At 33.6% G+C, this 15,458-nt stretch overlaps 1 protein-coding gene, 1 non-coding gene and 1 pseudogene across 2 annotated transcripts; 2 read left to right on the plus strand and 1 right to left on the minus strand.

The window, feature by feature from the left end:
• The first annotated feature begins 3,352 nt into the window (after positions 1–3,352).
• On the plus strand, positions 3,353–3,424 carry TRNAM-CAU. The gene has a single exon. It is a non-coding gene; the product is annotated as a tRNA-Met (tRNA).
• A 2,254-nt stretch (positions 3,425–5,678) lies between these two features.
• On the plus strand, positions 5,679–8,348 carry LOC120157909 (RNA polymerase I-specific transcription initiation factor RRN3-like). The gene is made up of 6 exons (XM_039168887.1): positions 5,679–5,741; positions 7,117–7,353; positions 7,664–7,774; positions 7,852–7,965; positions 8,075–8,191; positions 8,280–8,348. The coding sequence occupies exons 1-6, from the start codon at positions 5,679–5,681 to the stop codon at positions 8,346–8,348; spliced, it is 711 nt and encodes a 236-aa protein (XP_039024818.1).
• Positions 8,349–12,248: 3,900 nt separating this feature from the next.
• LOC120157910 lies at positions 12,249–14,905 on the minus strand (annotated as a pseudogene).
• Positions 14,906–15,458: the final 553 nt, after the last annotated feature.

The raw sequence follows: 15,458 nt of genomic DNA on the forward strand, positions 1-15,458 counted from the left end.
CAAGTTAATGTACTCTTGACCATCTTTCAAACCCGACATCTTCTAGTGTTTGAGCACATTGAGGCAAAACACGTCTTAAACAATTTATATGCTTATTAAAATCCACTTCCTGATAAGCTTTTACAGCCTTCCAGTATGTTCATTTGTGATTTTTTATACCAGTAGACCTTGATTTTAGATTTTTGTACAAATGAACACCACAAAGTCCATGAAAAACATCTGGGAAACACCTTCTAACAGTGTTGTCAATTGAATTTGCCCTATCGGATATGATTGTCAGATTGTTAATAGGACCTATGCAATCCCTAAGATGCCTCATAAACCATGTCCATGAATTAGATGTTTCAGATTTGCCAACCCCGTAAGCTATTGGCAGTATCCCATTGTTAGCATCCATGGCTACTGCTAATAAGTTTACTCCAAGGTATCGACCTTTCAAATGTGCTCCATCAACTATAATAATTGGGCGCATGCAAGTAATAAAGGAACGAATCTACTAAATCATATACACAAGAAATATAATCATTTAAATGTGAAATGCATGCAACTAAAAAAAAGGAGTCAACAAAATTATAATTATTTACTAACCGCAGCACCAATGGCGATAAACAATAACTCAAAGCGTCCATCTCTATCTGTTTTGATATGAGTTATCGACCCAGGATTTTTCAGCTTTAAATTGTGACAATAAGCCGCCAGTTGGGCAAACGATGCTTCTGGCGACCCCCTCAAAAATTCCAAGGCATAACATTTGGCTCTCCAAGCTTGAGAATATGAGATACTAATCTTGAACCGAGCATTCATGTCAGTCATAATTTCATGTCCCCGATATACTCTTCCATTCAAAAACATTAACTCAGCCAGAAAACCACCCAACACCTTTTTGTTTGCCTGTCTATGGTGAGGAAAAACTTGGGTTCTTGAACATGTATGTTTATCAATAAAAGTCCTAGCTTGAAACATTTCGCAATCTTTTATCCTCTTAGCAATCATACGCCACATACAGTTTTTTTCAATCATACACCTTGTTTCGAAACGATCTTTTCTTGATTTGTTAACTCTTAGTTGATAGCCATCTTCCACACATTTCGTATACAAAGCTATCTTCAAGTCTTCATTTGTATCAAAACAATCATCTTTCTTGATACGAATAACTTTTATGTAACAATCAACTGATATCTTTACCAACTCTTCTTCCGGTATCTGAAGTAATTCTGGTATATTCCAGTTATATTGCCGTGTCATTTTCTTCTTTTTCCTTTCATCGGGGACTTCTTCTTCTTCTTTTTCTTCTTCAGGGTTATATGAATTACAGAATGGATGTTCAACATGTTCATTCACAGTCGTAACTTCCTCCTCATTATCATCAACAACATCTTCCTCGGCAGCGGCTGTTTCATCATCAAAATTCGGATTTTGATCAATATCAAAATCATTACATGCAGGGTCTGTTTCTTCTTCCATCACATCATCAAAATTTGAGTATTGATCAAGATCAAAGTCCGGGTATTGACCAAGATCAAATTTCGAATACTGACTAGTACTCACAATTTTTTCTGTTGGCTCATAATCGTCTAACTGGTTAATACGAAAACCGGAATTTGGTGCTGAAAGTTGATTGGGATTTGGATTTGGAAAAGGTTGTGGGTTTTGAGATTGTGTTTGATATTGTGTTTGGTATTGGAAATGTGGTGAAACAAAATTTGCTTGGTGATGAAATTGTAGTGGAACCATTAAATTTTGGGTTGAAGAACTTAGTTGATTACTACCCGCTACTGACCCAACTTCACTACTTCTAGGTTCAACAAAATATAATGTAACATTATCTTTTTGCGAAACACTAATGTAAGCATTGAATCGTTTAACATCTTCATTGTCGGTTAACAAATAAACTTTACCTTTTCTCATATAAGATAGCCTAAATCCACTTAGAGGCTCTAAATTCAATTTCTTTGCAACACGTAACATTAGAGTTTCATAAGTTAACTTTTTTAATGACAATTTTAGTTGAAGATTCATGGGTAAAGGCACATATTGTAAAACACCATGAACATTCTCCCATGACCCTCCAAAACACAAATCTATCCAAACATGATCAACATTAGATGATTTCATTCTAAAAATTGTAAATTAATTTACTAAACAAACGAGCTATGAACTAGATATCATCACTAACTTAGAGAAAAACATACCTTTATTAAGTTGATAGTTGATAATTTGGGAGAGAAATCATTAAAAAATTATATATAAATAAAATTATGTAAAAAAAAAATAGAGATGGGGAAGGAGGTCGTTGGATATAGGAACGGATGTCGCTGGAGAGAGTGATAGATGGAGATGGAATGAGTTGCGATTTAGGGATTTAGGTTATGAGTTGCTCTGCTGCGTTGTTATATACCCAAAACATTTGTGTTGCGAAACTAAAACCTGTTGCGAAATTAAATTCGCGTTGCGAATTTGAAATTCAGTTGTGAATTTGACTATCGCGTTGCGAATTTGGAAAATCGCAATGCGATTTACATATTCGCGTTGCGAATTTGAATTCGTGTTGCGAATTTGTTGGTCATTTTGGCAAATCCAAAAAAAGTTAGTTAAATTCGTATATTATAAGGCATTTTTGGTCACTGGGGTTATTTTCTCTAATGTTAATGTGATTTTGATTTGAGTCTAATCATGTCTAAACTATCGGAATATATATACAAAGATTAATTATGATATAATTATAATAAATATAATTTATAATATTTTATTAATAAATGTTATATTCTTATTCTATATTCAATTTTTTATGTGTTAATAATGTGTTATATAATAAAGTTCTTAGAATAATATTGTAATTTTAAAATTGACTCAAGTATTATTCGAGTTGATAGATTGTTATGCAATTAATTGATAATATAATGTTAAATGAGTATGAAATATCGAGTTGGTGTATGAATAAAATCTTAAAAAACATAATTTTTATCTAATATTTTTTATTGTAATAAATTAAGCGATACATATTTTTAAATTTTTAATAGTGTTGATTTTTTCTTTTATGCAAATATCGACTTTTGTGAAAATCAATCTAATTGAATTATATTACTAAACCTAAAGGTTAAAATGTTGACATAAAAAATAATGACTCAACAAAATATATACAAGAAATTAATATAATCTAATAATTCATCAATTAATATATAAAATGTTAACAAAAACCAACAATTCAAGTCGATATATTTGCGAGTAATTTCATTAAACTCTAATTTTTATAACGTACAATGAATTATTGCAAATTAAAGTAGGGAATCAACTTCTCGACTTCATTACTGAGAACAATCAATTAAAACAAATTTGTATAATTTATCAACTAATCAGAGTGGCGCAGCGGAAGCGTGGTGGGCCCATAACCCACAGGTCCCAGGATCGAAACCTGGCTCTGATAATTTTGTTTAATATTTTTTTTTGTTTTCATTTCACTCGACTTCACCAGTTAACTTGTCTTGTCTATTTGGGATTTTATGTTTTCGATTCTAGGGTTGTATTTGAGCTGAATCTTTGTTCCATCTATCTCCTCCTGCTTTTTTGAAGGTAGGTAGCTGTGTTTTGCTTTTTCCGTTACAATTTTTGCTAGGCAGTTTTGACTGTTGATGGAGCAAGGCCAAGGTGGTAGCTCAATCCAGTTGAAACCATGCATTGCAAAGGAAAATATCTATTATCAAATCTTCCGTTGTCATGTTCCAGTAAATGCTCTCTCAAGGGATTTTCATTTGATGATTTAACTCGAATTTACTGTATCACTCTACTCAAAACACCTCATGTCGTGAAGCTCTGATAAATCAGTGAATCAAACTGATGACATTGAAGGCCTTACATGTCGGGTGTCTGTAGGCTTTGTATGTGGATGTGCTGTTAATGTCTTTCAACAAGTTTTGTGGTAATAGCTTCCAGGAGGGGTACGATGACCATCAAGGCTGCTTATGCCCTCCAGGCCTCCACATTTGCTTTTTGCATGTAAGAAGAAAGATGCACGAGGAGTTCGATATATTGTCTGCTTTGGGTCCTTTACACTTAGAAAAAGGCAGACTATAATGCATTGTCGAAACATAAAAAATTATAATCTTCTTAATTAGAATCCCGTCGATTATATTCGTTATATGTATTATATTAATCAATCAATCCTTTCCTTTCCAAAATGATAATTCATTTAAACTTTTTTAAATACAAGACTTATAGTTGATTAAAAGCTCTCAATTGATACCTCTCTTCTCCCCTAAATTGTGGGTTCAATACTTATTAAGAGTAAAATTCTTCTTCTCTTCTTTTAGGTAGAAATTATTCCAATAAAAAAATACAACACGTAAACATCTAGGTTTGATGGTATGTAAATTATAGTATCACAAACTTAGTCACTTCTTTTCTCTTTTTGATTAAGGGTGATTATAACGTAGTATCTGTTTTAAATTCTCTCAACCATTTGACAGTGAATGTTCAATCACCATTGCAATTGCTGGTGCTCGAACCCATGACCTCTAAAAACAACAATGATTCCCTTAACCACTAAAGTAAGTTAGTTCATGCAACTTTATCACTTCTTTTCACTACAAGAAAATATACCTTTAATGACACACGAACGATGACACACGCTAATTTATGACTTGCAAAACATGTGTGTCGTAAAAAAATGTCATGTTTTTAAAATCTAAATGATTTATGACTTACAATAATGTGTGTCATATTTAATAGTCATAATCCAAAAAATTTGCAAAAACACGGAGTACACTTTTTAATTGTGTGTCATCTTTAGGAGTCGTATTCTAATTTCCCCCATTACTTTCATCCTTTCCCGCTTCTTCCCCGCCTAATGTTTTCCACTCCTTTCATTTTCTCCTTTTCTCTCCTGCTTTTCATCCCGATTCTCTTCTTCTTGTTAGGCTCGAGATTGAATCCCAGCCTCTGCCGCCCATTTCCGCCTCCGATGAACTCGACGATCTCCGTCTCTTCCACCGCGCCACCGTCTCTCCCTCCGTCTCGTCTCACCTCTCCTCCCCTAAAATCGTTTTCCTTTTCTTGAGCAACACCGACCTCCATTTCCTTCCCTTTGGCACCGTTTTCGGCTACCGCTTCATCCCAAACGCCAAACGCACTTTTCGGGCATCGTTTTCCCCAGTTTTGTTTGGTATGTCCTAGCTAACTCATATTTTTGGTTCGGTTTCTTAGTGCTTCTTATTTTGTTTGCTTTACTTTATAATAAAGGGAAAAAGGTTATTTAGGGATGCCCAGTGATTGGGAGGAATCTTGGATGAGTCAAAATTTACAAACTAATTTATGGACTGAATATCAAATCTTTAGTTTATGATATTATGAGGTTTATGTAAATGCTGTAATTTTCAGCTTCTTTTTGCTAGAGGATAGGTGGGTTGACTTAGATAGTTGCCTGGTTGTTCATTTGTGGAAACCTTTCTGTTCAGTAACTACTAGTTGTTTTCCATGAAAAAATGACCCCACTTTCAAATAAAATCAGGTTCATAGCATGAAATTCTTCTTCTTCTTATTTTTTGAAACTTTTCTGTCGTGTTATTTTATGAAACTAATTTTTTTGTGCTCCAAAGTATTCCTACTGGTGTTTCTGATTATATTTGCACTGGAAAATACTGTCAGGTTGATGCTAAGCTGGGTTTTGATACTTACCATCAGCAATGGGTTCTGGAAACTTGTTGAAGACAATAATAAATATAGTTAAAGATGACGGTTCAAAGCAAGTAAAGATCAGCTTCTAAAAGCTTAATCATAAACTAAGCAATGCAACTCTCTATTTTTTCCAGTGATAAATGATTAGTTTGCAATTTGAATCCTTTGGGTTTATATTATGCATGATCTAAACATTTTGGAAGATTGTTTCTCCCACTAGAATGGTCTATTTTTTTAAAGCTTTTACAACTGGAAGTGTTATTGCCCATTATTCATTACCCCCTTCCTTGATATCATTTGATATCTTCAATTTATCATTCATTTGTTTCCTTTATTAAGGTGACCTTTTAATTGGTCTCATTTGTTCGGCACAGGGATCTTCAGCTTGCACAAAATCCAATGACTTTAAATGGATAGAAATGTATGAACATGGTTGGTGTGGTATTTGGTTGTAGCGCATATAGTGACCATATAATTTAATGTTTGAGCATGATTTTAGTTAATAGTTTAAAATGAACTTTTCATCTTTGAAGTAGTCCATACTGGATTGCTTTGCACCTGTCAGTTAAAAGTTTTCCTTATGTAGAATTTAAGTTTGTTGTATTATGTAACTTGGTTGTCGGCCATTTCTGCAATTACCATATAATATTTCTTTTCTACTTCATTTTCTAGAGGAAATTATTGAAGCTTATCTTGCAGTTTTAAGAATGTGTATTGTTGTTACTGCAATTTGGAATAAGGAAGTTAATACCTGGAAATTGTTAAAGGTCATTAATCATTTTGATCAATAGGTTTATTCTTTGTGTGCTCAAATCAAATCTCTTCTAATTAAGCTCATGGAATTGATCGTATTAGCAAAGTTTAGGTGCTAAAGAAAAATATTATGCATTTTTCATTAGTTCCATCTGTATTCAGATATGGTTTTATATAATGCTTTGTTATAATGAATATTTAGCCACTTTTAATGTTATTGGTTCACCTATCATTATTTCCATGTGCCTTATTGTTAATCACTTATTTTTATATATCTTTTGAACATGAGAAGTGCAGCATCTGAACTTTCATTTGTGTTTTGATGTATAATAATTATATTAAGTATGTTTTATTATACTATAATTGCAATTTTTGAGTCTTTAATCCTTTTGTAGTACACTCCTGCAATTGATATGTGGAGTATAGGATGCGTATTTGTTGAGATACTTACAGGAAAACCACTTTTTTTCCTGGGAAAATGTGGTGAACCAATTGGATCTCATGACTTATATGCTTGGCATTCCCCCTCCTGAATCTATATAAAGGGTTAGTTATCTTGTTTCTTATATTTCACTTGATTTATTTTCACTTCAACCTGACGCTGATTTCAAGCTTTGTTACTGAGATTCTAATTGAGAGATTCTAAGTTCATGTCTTTACCTTTTCTTATAAAGTATTTTCCATTTATGGCAGGTCATTTCGAATGGGAAGTATCTTGATTTATGTCTTAGCATTCTTGTCAGCAATTTCACCCCTCCGCCTTATTTCTTGGATAAACTAAAACTGTCACACGGTCTTGAGAGGAAGGGCCAAGCTCTTTCTCGAGTACACTTGGCTTTCAAAAAGATAGTTGATTATGTCCCTCTTACTCCCTTGAGATTATTGACTGTAGTTCTGCAAGGAATGGCAACAATTTATCACAAGGACCGAGTAAGTTGAATTTTCTCAGTAGGGAATTTAGATGTCCTTTTACATCAAATTTTTATGTATTTTTCTGTTCTGGTTGGAGTATATATAGTATTTAAAAGTCAATGTTGTTATGCTTTGTGCGTATTTATTCGATTCTAGTCCTAAATGGATGACAATATAAGACATTGTTCGATTTAGTTTTAGTGAAGTTCTTCAATGCAATTTCCTGAATAATTATATCATGCTTCTGTTGCTTTTGTGCCTGCAACTGCCTATTTTTATTATTGAAACTTGTTAAATTGAATCTGAAGCTTATCCACTTTTTCTGTAGGCGGTTGTGATATATGTGGAGAACATATTAAAATTAGAGAGAGGTGAAATTGGAGAACTCGTTAGAAGCACAATGCTTATGGCTGTGGTGGACCGACTGATAGAACTAGATGTAAGTGAATTGAATTTTCCTTGGAATAAAAAATTGTTGGCTTTATGTGGTGGTGAGTTTATTGGAGTTTCATATAGGGGGAGATCAGATGGGATGCCATTTTGCAAGATGATTTCAGGAAATGCATATTTGAGATGGAGCTTGAAGATGTGGATGACATTGAGGAAAATGATGAGCCTGAGGTTGGAGAGGTATAGTCAACATGTTTCTGGTTTTTAATTTGTACCTTTGCACCTTAATATTGTTCTAAAACTCTAGTAACCAGTTTATGATGTAAAAATGATGGAGCTCATTTTGCAGTTTCGGTTAAGCCGTAAGAGTCTGGCTGGAAACAGCATTGCTGAACTGCTAGATAACCTACTGGTTTTAACTTTTGAACATCTTGAATCTTGTGAAAGGGAAGGCCTCTTAGCTAAGGTATTTTGTGAAGTTAATCTTTCCATCTCCTCTTCATGATGTATTATTCTACTTGATCTATCCTTAAGTTTGTTTAATTGTTGTATAGGTATTTGAAACACTTCTCCAGTCATTTCAGATAACAGTTCTAAGTGCCTACAAGTCCAAATTTTCTTAGGTAATACTTAGTTTCTTGAGATTCTTGTTCCTAATTCTTGGTGAACATCTGAGTACTATTTGTTTTTTTTTTAATTTTCTTAATACAAGCAACAAGATTTGCATGACTTGCAAGTAATTCAGCTTTTTCTTTACCCTAATATTTGCAGTTTGTTATATTCTATGCTTGCGCATTAGATCCTGAAAACTGTGGTATGAAATTTGCCACAATGCTGGTAGAATTATTTGTCCAATACTCACAGCCTCAACCAACCAAGTAAATTTTTATTATCTGAAAGCTTTAATGAATATTAGACGTCTTTTGTAGGCATATATTCCTTGAGTTCATGCTTCTTTGCCATAATTTTCATATTTGGAGAAGCATTATGGTAAAGGTGAAAGAAGTACTCTACTTCTAAGACATCATTCTTCTTTGCCTAGGCATGCTTCATAAAATTTTAGGAATCATGTTAGTTCCATAATTTCTCCCCCAAACTTAGTCTGTCTAGTTCATGTGTCATATTTCAATTTGCCTGAATATCGTCTTTACAGAGAGCGAGTTCCTGCTCCCAAGGATGAATGTAGGATGCTATTATTGGAAATTCATCTATGATAACATCTTGTCTATTCATATTAATAAGAATCGTCATGCTCTTTTTATTTCTGCTAAAAAACTCATAGTTGGATGTTATTCTAGACTTCTAGTTATCACCTTCTGGTTTGAATGTTCTTTTATTTTGATGATTCATGTTTCTGTATGGAGGTTATCGTTTGAGCACTAGACAATCGCCTTGAACCCTTGGGATTTTATGCAATTGTTATCGTAGCAAGTTCTAGTTGATGCAATTGTTACTTTCACTTTCTTTTTGAATGCGAAATGGAGAAAAATGGGATTTTATTATGAATAAGACATATTGAAGCATTGTGAATCTGATGAATTTAGGAAGCAAAAGAGAATTCATTTTGGCACGAGGATTCATGGTGCTAAAGGTTAAAAAATTAGAGCTCTATTGGGGAAGAACATAAGGTTGATTCAGTTGTTCATGCCATATAATTTTTTATTGAAAGCATAGACATCGTTGATTTTCGCATCATATAGTGCATAATGTTATTATTCGTGGTGATATTGTTGTGAACAAAGTTGGTACTTTTTATAGTGCTATTGATTTGATGACTTTGCATAATGTTATTATGCTTCAAATAATGCAGATGTAAAATTGGTCATTTTAGTACCCTTTAATAGTTAATTATATACTTCACTTTAAATAAGTATAAATTATATACTTATTTCATCTTTTTTACTTAGGTTGGCGATGGGAATGAAGAATACACGGATGATGACATTAATGATATTCGCAAAGAATTTGTATCTTATGTGGCAAACTTTATTATGTTGTGATATTTTGTATCGACATATGATTAATACAATATTTTTTATAACTTAATGTGAATATATTGTATGCAAATGGAATGCTTATATATAATATGATACATATATTTAGTATTATGAGGCATTAAATGTGATTTAGTTTGATTATTTGTCAATCTACAATATATATATATATATGTATGTATATATAATTTACGAAATACAATCATGACACACGAATGTGTGTTGTCTTTTTTAATGGCGTGTGCTTCAATGACACGCAATGTAAGTCATACATGCGTGTCATAAATTTATGACACGCAAATGTATGTCAAGTAGATTTATGACGGGGGCTTCAATGACGTTCAATGTAAGTCATACATGCGAGTTATAAATTTATGACACATAAATGTGTGTCATCTTTATTTATGACGGGGGCTTCAATGACGCTCAATGAACGTCATAAATGCACGTCATAAATGCGCGTCATAGATTTATGACACACAATTGCGTGTCATAAAAAATTCATGTCGGTGGCTTCAAAGACAGGCATTTGTGTGTCATCCGCACCCATAGATGACGCGTAATGCGCGTCATTAAAGGGGTTTTTTCTAGTAGTGTTTCTTTTCTCTAAACCATTTATTGTTTCTTTATTTCTCACCTTTGATCGCTAGGCGACGACATCAGTCGTAATGTTGATTGTTGTTGTTAGTATTTCTTTATTTTTTTTCTTTATTTTCTTTTCTCGTTTATTTACTTTTTGTTTCTAATAACTCTATTTTTATAGCACGATTTCCCTGCCTTTTAACACATTTTTTTTGTTTTCTTTGGTCGTTTCGCCATTCGTGTCATTTAATTTTCTCAGGGCTGGACTTGACTTTGTTATCATGTTGATTTTCTTTATTTTAGATCATCGAATTGGATTTGGATACGCTACATACGTACGTAGATACTTTTCTCACAGTGTTTGGCTCTAATTTGTGTTACCGGTGGTATAGTTAAATCCCCTATTGCAGATTGTTTACCATAGGAGTCATATATGTTTGTATCTAACTATTGTTTGAGTTTTTTGGATGAGTTTTTCACCTTTTCATTATATGATCCTTATATGAACTCAAGTGACTAATTTTTTGTGTTTATGGTTATAGGAGAATAACCTAATTATGTGTTTAATTTACGAATCTAGTTGTAAACCCTCATTATAATTTTAGATATTTTTTTATTTCTTAAAAAAATTAGTTACTTTTACTTGTAAAAAAAGTACAACACGTAAAATATAAAATAATCAATTATATATTATAAAAATATTCTTATTCTTTTAATTCTATACTCGAAACAAATATGAGATGTTCACTTGTTATAAAATAATTCATAATTTATCTATATCATGTCGAAAATCAAATTTCATTCGCATAATTTCAATTATCAAAAATAAATATAGAGTTATTCGGATAAAAAATCAAATTCGAATAGTTTGATCGAACGAATTAGAATACAAAAACTTCGAAGTATTACATATCTAGTAATACAAAACTTGCCGGTGGATCTTTTCATTCGATGAAAGGGGTCTACGAAATATTATTTATCGAACAATCGATCAAACCCCAATAATTGATGTTGTATTCTCACTTCCCAATGTATTCGTCCTCGATTTTTACCCGAGAGTTTATCTCATATACTCTTGAAGAGGGTGCTAGCTTCATGGGTTAATCGGGAAATACTTGTTTCGTTTATTTGGTTCTTCGTGAGTGATGGTTTTGATATGGGAAAAAGCTTTCAGAATGGTTTGTTGAAGTTTCCCATGAGTGTTGTTTTGGTTAGGTACTGTGGGTTTTGTATTGTTGATCTCTCGTATCGTCGTCGAGCTTGTGGGTTATGTTTTCAAGCGTTTTGGAGGGGTGAAATTTGTTCTAGTAGGTTTGATTTTGTAGTCGTTGCTAAATGGAGTCTTTGGTCTACGTTTGTAACGTTTGATTTAGATAGATCAGTTTCAGAGTGAGCTGTTCCAAACGCTGGTCAAGTAAAGGCTATCGAGGTTGGGGCAGGTTCTATGGAGGATGCTGGTTGCGGAGGTGTCTGTGAGTTCGACCGACTACTAAACATATGATACTTCGTTGACTTCCATCGAAAGATCCCTCAACAATGCTATTGTTCATATAAAATAATTTATAATTCGAACCCGAATTTGATACATAAACAACAATGACTCGCAATAAATTCTGAATCTCAGAGCGTTCGGAAATATAAATGCAATACCCCAAAACTCTTGCTTGTCACCAAACTTACCATACTACATTTATTCAAACCAGCAAATATTTTGATCCAAAGCAATGGGAAGTTCTTTCAATCAAAAAAAATTAACCGACCCTATTTCCATATGTAATAAGGTAAGGGGAGGTAGGGTAATAGGCTGCCCCCAACGCCAGGTTGAGAACAGTTTTCGTGGAAGACTTCCGTTATGAATTACCCTCAGTAGGACTCGATCCCACGACCACGAGATTAAGAACTTTGTGCTCTACCAACTGAGCTAAACGAGCAAGACATAAAGTTCTTTCAATCAGTTGATTCCAAAGCAAAGCTACGAAACCCCACAGTCCCCACCGTGAGCCCCGGCCCAAACCCTAAAAGCACACCCAACTCCAGCCCTTCACCGGTGGTGGATTTGCCTTCAACCACCGACTTCCTCCTCAACGCATCGAGAGCAAACAGCGAACTTTCAGACCCATGTTTCCATATTCACTTAGCACATCCCAGCTTGCTCCAAGCTTCTCACTTGCCAACCCAAGTTTCTCTTCCATTCCTCTGAGAATGGCCGGACCACCGGTGTGGACCGTGTAGAACAATTTGTTCCAATCATCAACACCAAATGGTGCGAACATTTCGTGTAAGCATTGCTCGATGTTGTTGGTGACGACCTTGGGCAAATCTCTAGACAAATAGTACTCCATCCCCATTTCACGTACTTTTGCTACAATGATCTCATCGGAGTCCGGGATCTCTGTTTTTGTTGCTGATATGATTTGAAACAAAGGTCGCCGGTTGATGGTCGTATCTGTTCGATTAAAATTTATCATTGTGAGCACATATATATAATGTACAATATTCTTATAAAATGTAGTACAAAATTAAGTGATCAATTAAGTTACATGTATCATAGATATCATAAATTGTATTTATAATATGACGATGAACATAATTATGAATACTTAAAAGACTAACATAATATTTAGTTTATATGAAGAGGTAGTGTCCCAAATAAATAAATTAAATTGTATTACACTTATATTATCAGAGAGAGCTTTTACCGCAAAAGAAAATCTATCTTCTTCGAATATTAGAACCAAATAAAGTTTCAAAGATTTCATTCTATCAATTAATTCAATAAGGCTATAGATAACAACGGGACGGGTTGGGTCAAGTTTTTGGTCAATCTAAACTCAGTCCATCCCGAAAAATATATGTCTTCCTCCACACCTACGATCTGATTTGAAAAATATATATCTTCCACTCAAACCTAACCCAACCCAATTTTTTGGAGAATAAACATGGTTCGGTCTGACCCAACTTGACATAGATTAAGGACATAATTAAAAAAAACTATAGAGAGGATGTATTATAGTAATTATTCATAAATTTATATGAAAAATTACTCTATTACTTGAGATAGGGTCGGGTCGGAGGCTTTTCACCCTCTACCGACTGAACCTAATCGTATATAAAATTCAATCCAAACCTGATTCTTTTTATAAAAATACTCGATCATATCAAGTTGATCAGGTCAAAATTTATTGGGTTTTGGATAAAATTGTCACCTTTAAGTAAGGCTTTCACTTCTAGTATTTTATTCTTGATGCTTTAACAAGACGGGTCTTAGATTTTGATTTCATATCAACTAACAATATCTGACTTACCACCACCACCGGTAACAATAACAGCCGCTGCCCCATCTGAAAATATAGTTGATCCGACGAGTATGTCAATGTGAGTCTCGGAGGGTGCATGAAAACACACAAGACTATGGATCTCACAGAAAACAATAAGAACACGGGCATCGGCATTGTTTTCGGCTAAATCCTTGGCATGACGAAGGGCAGTACCAGCAGCAAAGCAACCTTGATTGAAAATCATGAATTTCTGAACCGAAGGTTTGAGTTTTATGAGCTTAGCAAGGCGATGGTCGGCACTAGGCAAGCCTATCTCCGATGATGTACAAAATATAAGGTGTGTGATGTTTGATATTGGCTGTCCCCATTCTTGGATGGCCTTTAATGCAGCTTCCATACCAAGCTTTGGTATTTCTCTTACAAGAATATCTTGACGTGCGTCGAAGGATGGAGCTCCGTAGATGCCTACATGGACGGACATGGATTTTAGGTTAGAGGGACGACTTTGTAAAACTATAGAAAAGATCAAACTTATAAAATTCTGGGTAAAGTACACAAATGGTCCTCCGACTATAGGAGTTACTTTGTTAAGTCCCCGACTATTAAAAATTATAAAATAATCACTCAATTATTCATATGTTCCAAATTTATCCTTTTTCCGTTAAAAAAAATTACACCCGACTAAGTTGGACGTTAACATATTGGTCAACTGCTTGAACTCATGTTCGAAAGTAGTTGTTTTGAAACACCTCCAGAAATCTGATATAGAAGATCCCACAAGAAACTTGGAGAGCATATTTTTCAGCTTCATTTCACAACCATGTGCTAGTAATGGTTTTCTAACTTTTTCAGTAGATTAACATCTAGCTCAGACAACCGTTAATTTTTTTAACGAGAAAGAATGAGTTTGGAACATTTGAATAAATAGGTGACCATTATGTAATTTTTAATAGTCAAAAGACTCAACAAAGTAACACCATATATTCGAGGGATGACTTCCTCATTTCATGCCAAATACCTATGTTGGGGTTTCTTTCAATGATGTCCTCTGTGAGGTGCATGTAACGTTTCTTTATTCTTGTTTTTCCACCTGTAATTTCGAAATCATACATAAAGTTGTTGATGAAGATGAGATTATCATATACTCAAAAAAGAAGTTTTACACTTACAAATGCGTTTGAACTTGTCTTTCAAGTGAGTCGAGTGCTGGCTTTTAGTGAGGTGAAAATAGAGGTCTGGATAATCATCTTGAGGGTAACAGTTGGGTGGATTTGCAGTGCCAATGGCTTGAATAAGCGCTGCTCTCTTTGCTTCTCCACTCTCCATCTTTCTCAATGATTACAACAATCATCATATGCTCTATATTTATACACATAAATAGTAAAGAATCACTCAATATTTTACAATTTGATTTATAAGGTAAAGTATACAAACGATCCCTCTAACTATAGGACATTATTTTTATTAAATCTCTAAATTATTAAAAATTATAAAATAATTTTTCGACTATAAGATATTATTTTAGTGAGTCTCTCAACTATTAAAACAAGACATTAAAATAAGATTTATCATACGGTCTAGTACTCATCTTAAAGACATTAAGTACTTAAAACAACATTAAATTACCCTACTCGTGTAACATAATTTATCATCTCGTCATTTTAAGTTTTTGATAATATTCATATTAAAGTATAATTTAAAATAAGATTTATTAATCATGCATTATTTTATATTGGGTCATTATTGATTCGAGTTATTAGCTATAAAATAATTAAATAATGTATATCTTAAGATGGGATGAAAGTTTAGTGTTTCAAGAGGATTTCTTTGTGAGTGACGACAGCCTGAGGATTTTATTTCAAGATGGGACCAAAGTTTA

The sequence above is a fragment of the Hibiscus syriacus genome, unplaced genomic scaffold (genome assembly GCF_006381635.1).
Source record: "Hibiscus syriacus cultivar Baekdansim isolate YM2019G1 unplaced genomic scaffold, ASM638163v2 tig00111278_pilon, whole genome shotgun sequence".
Lineage (NCBI taxonomy): Eukaryota > Viridiplantae > Streptophyta > Magnoliopsida > Malvales > Malvaceae > Hibiscus > Hibiscus syriacus.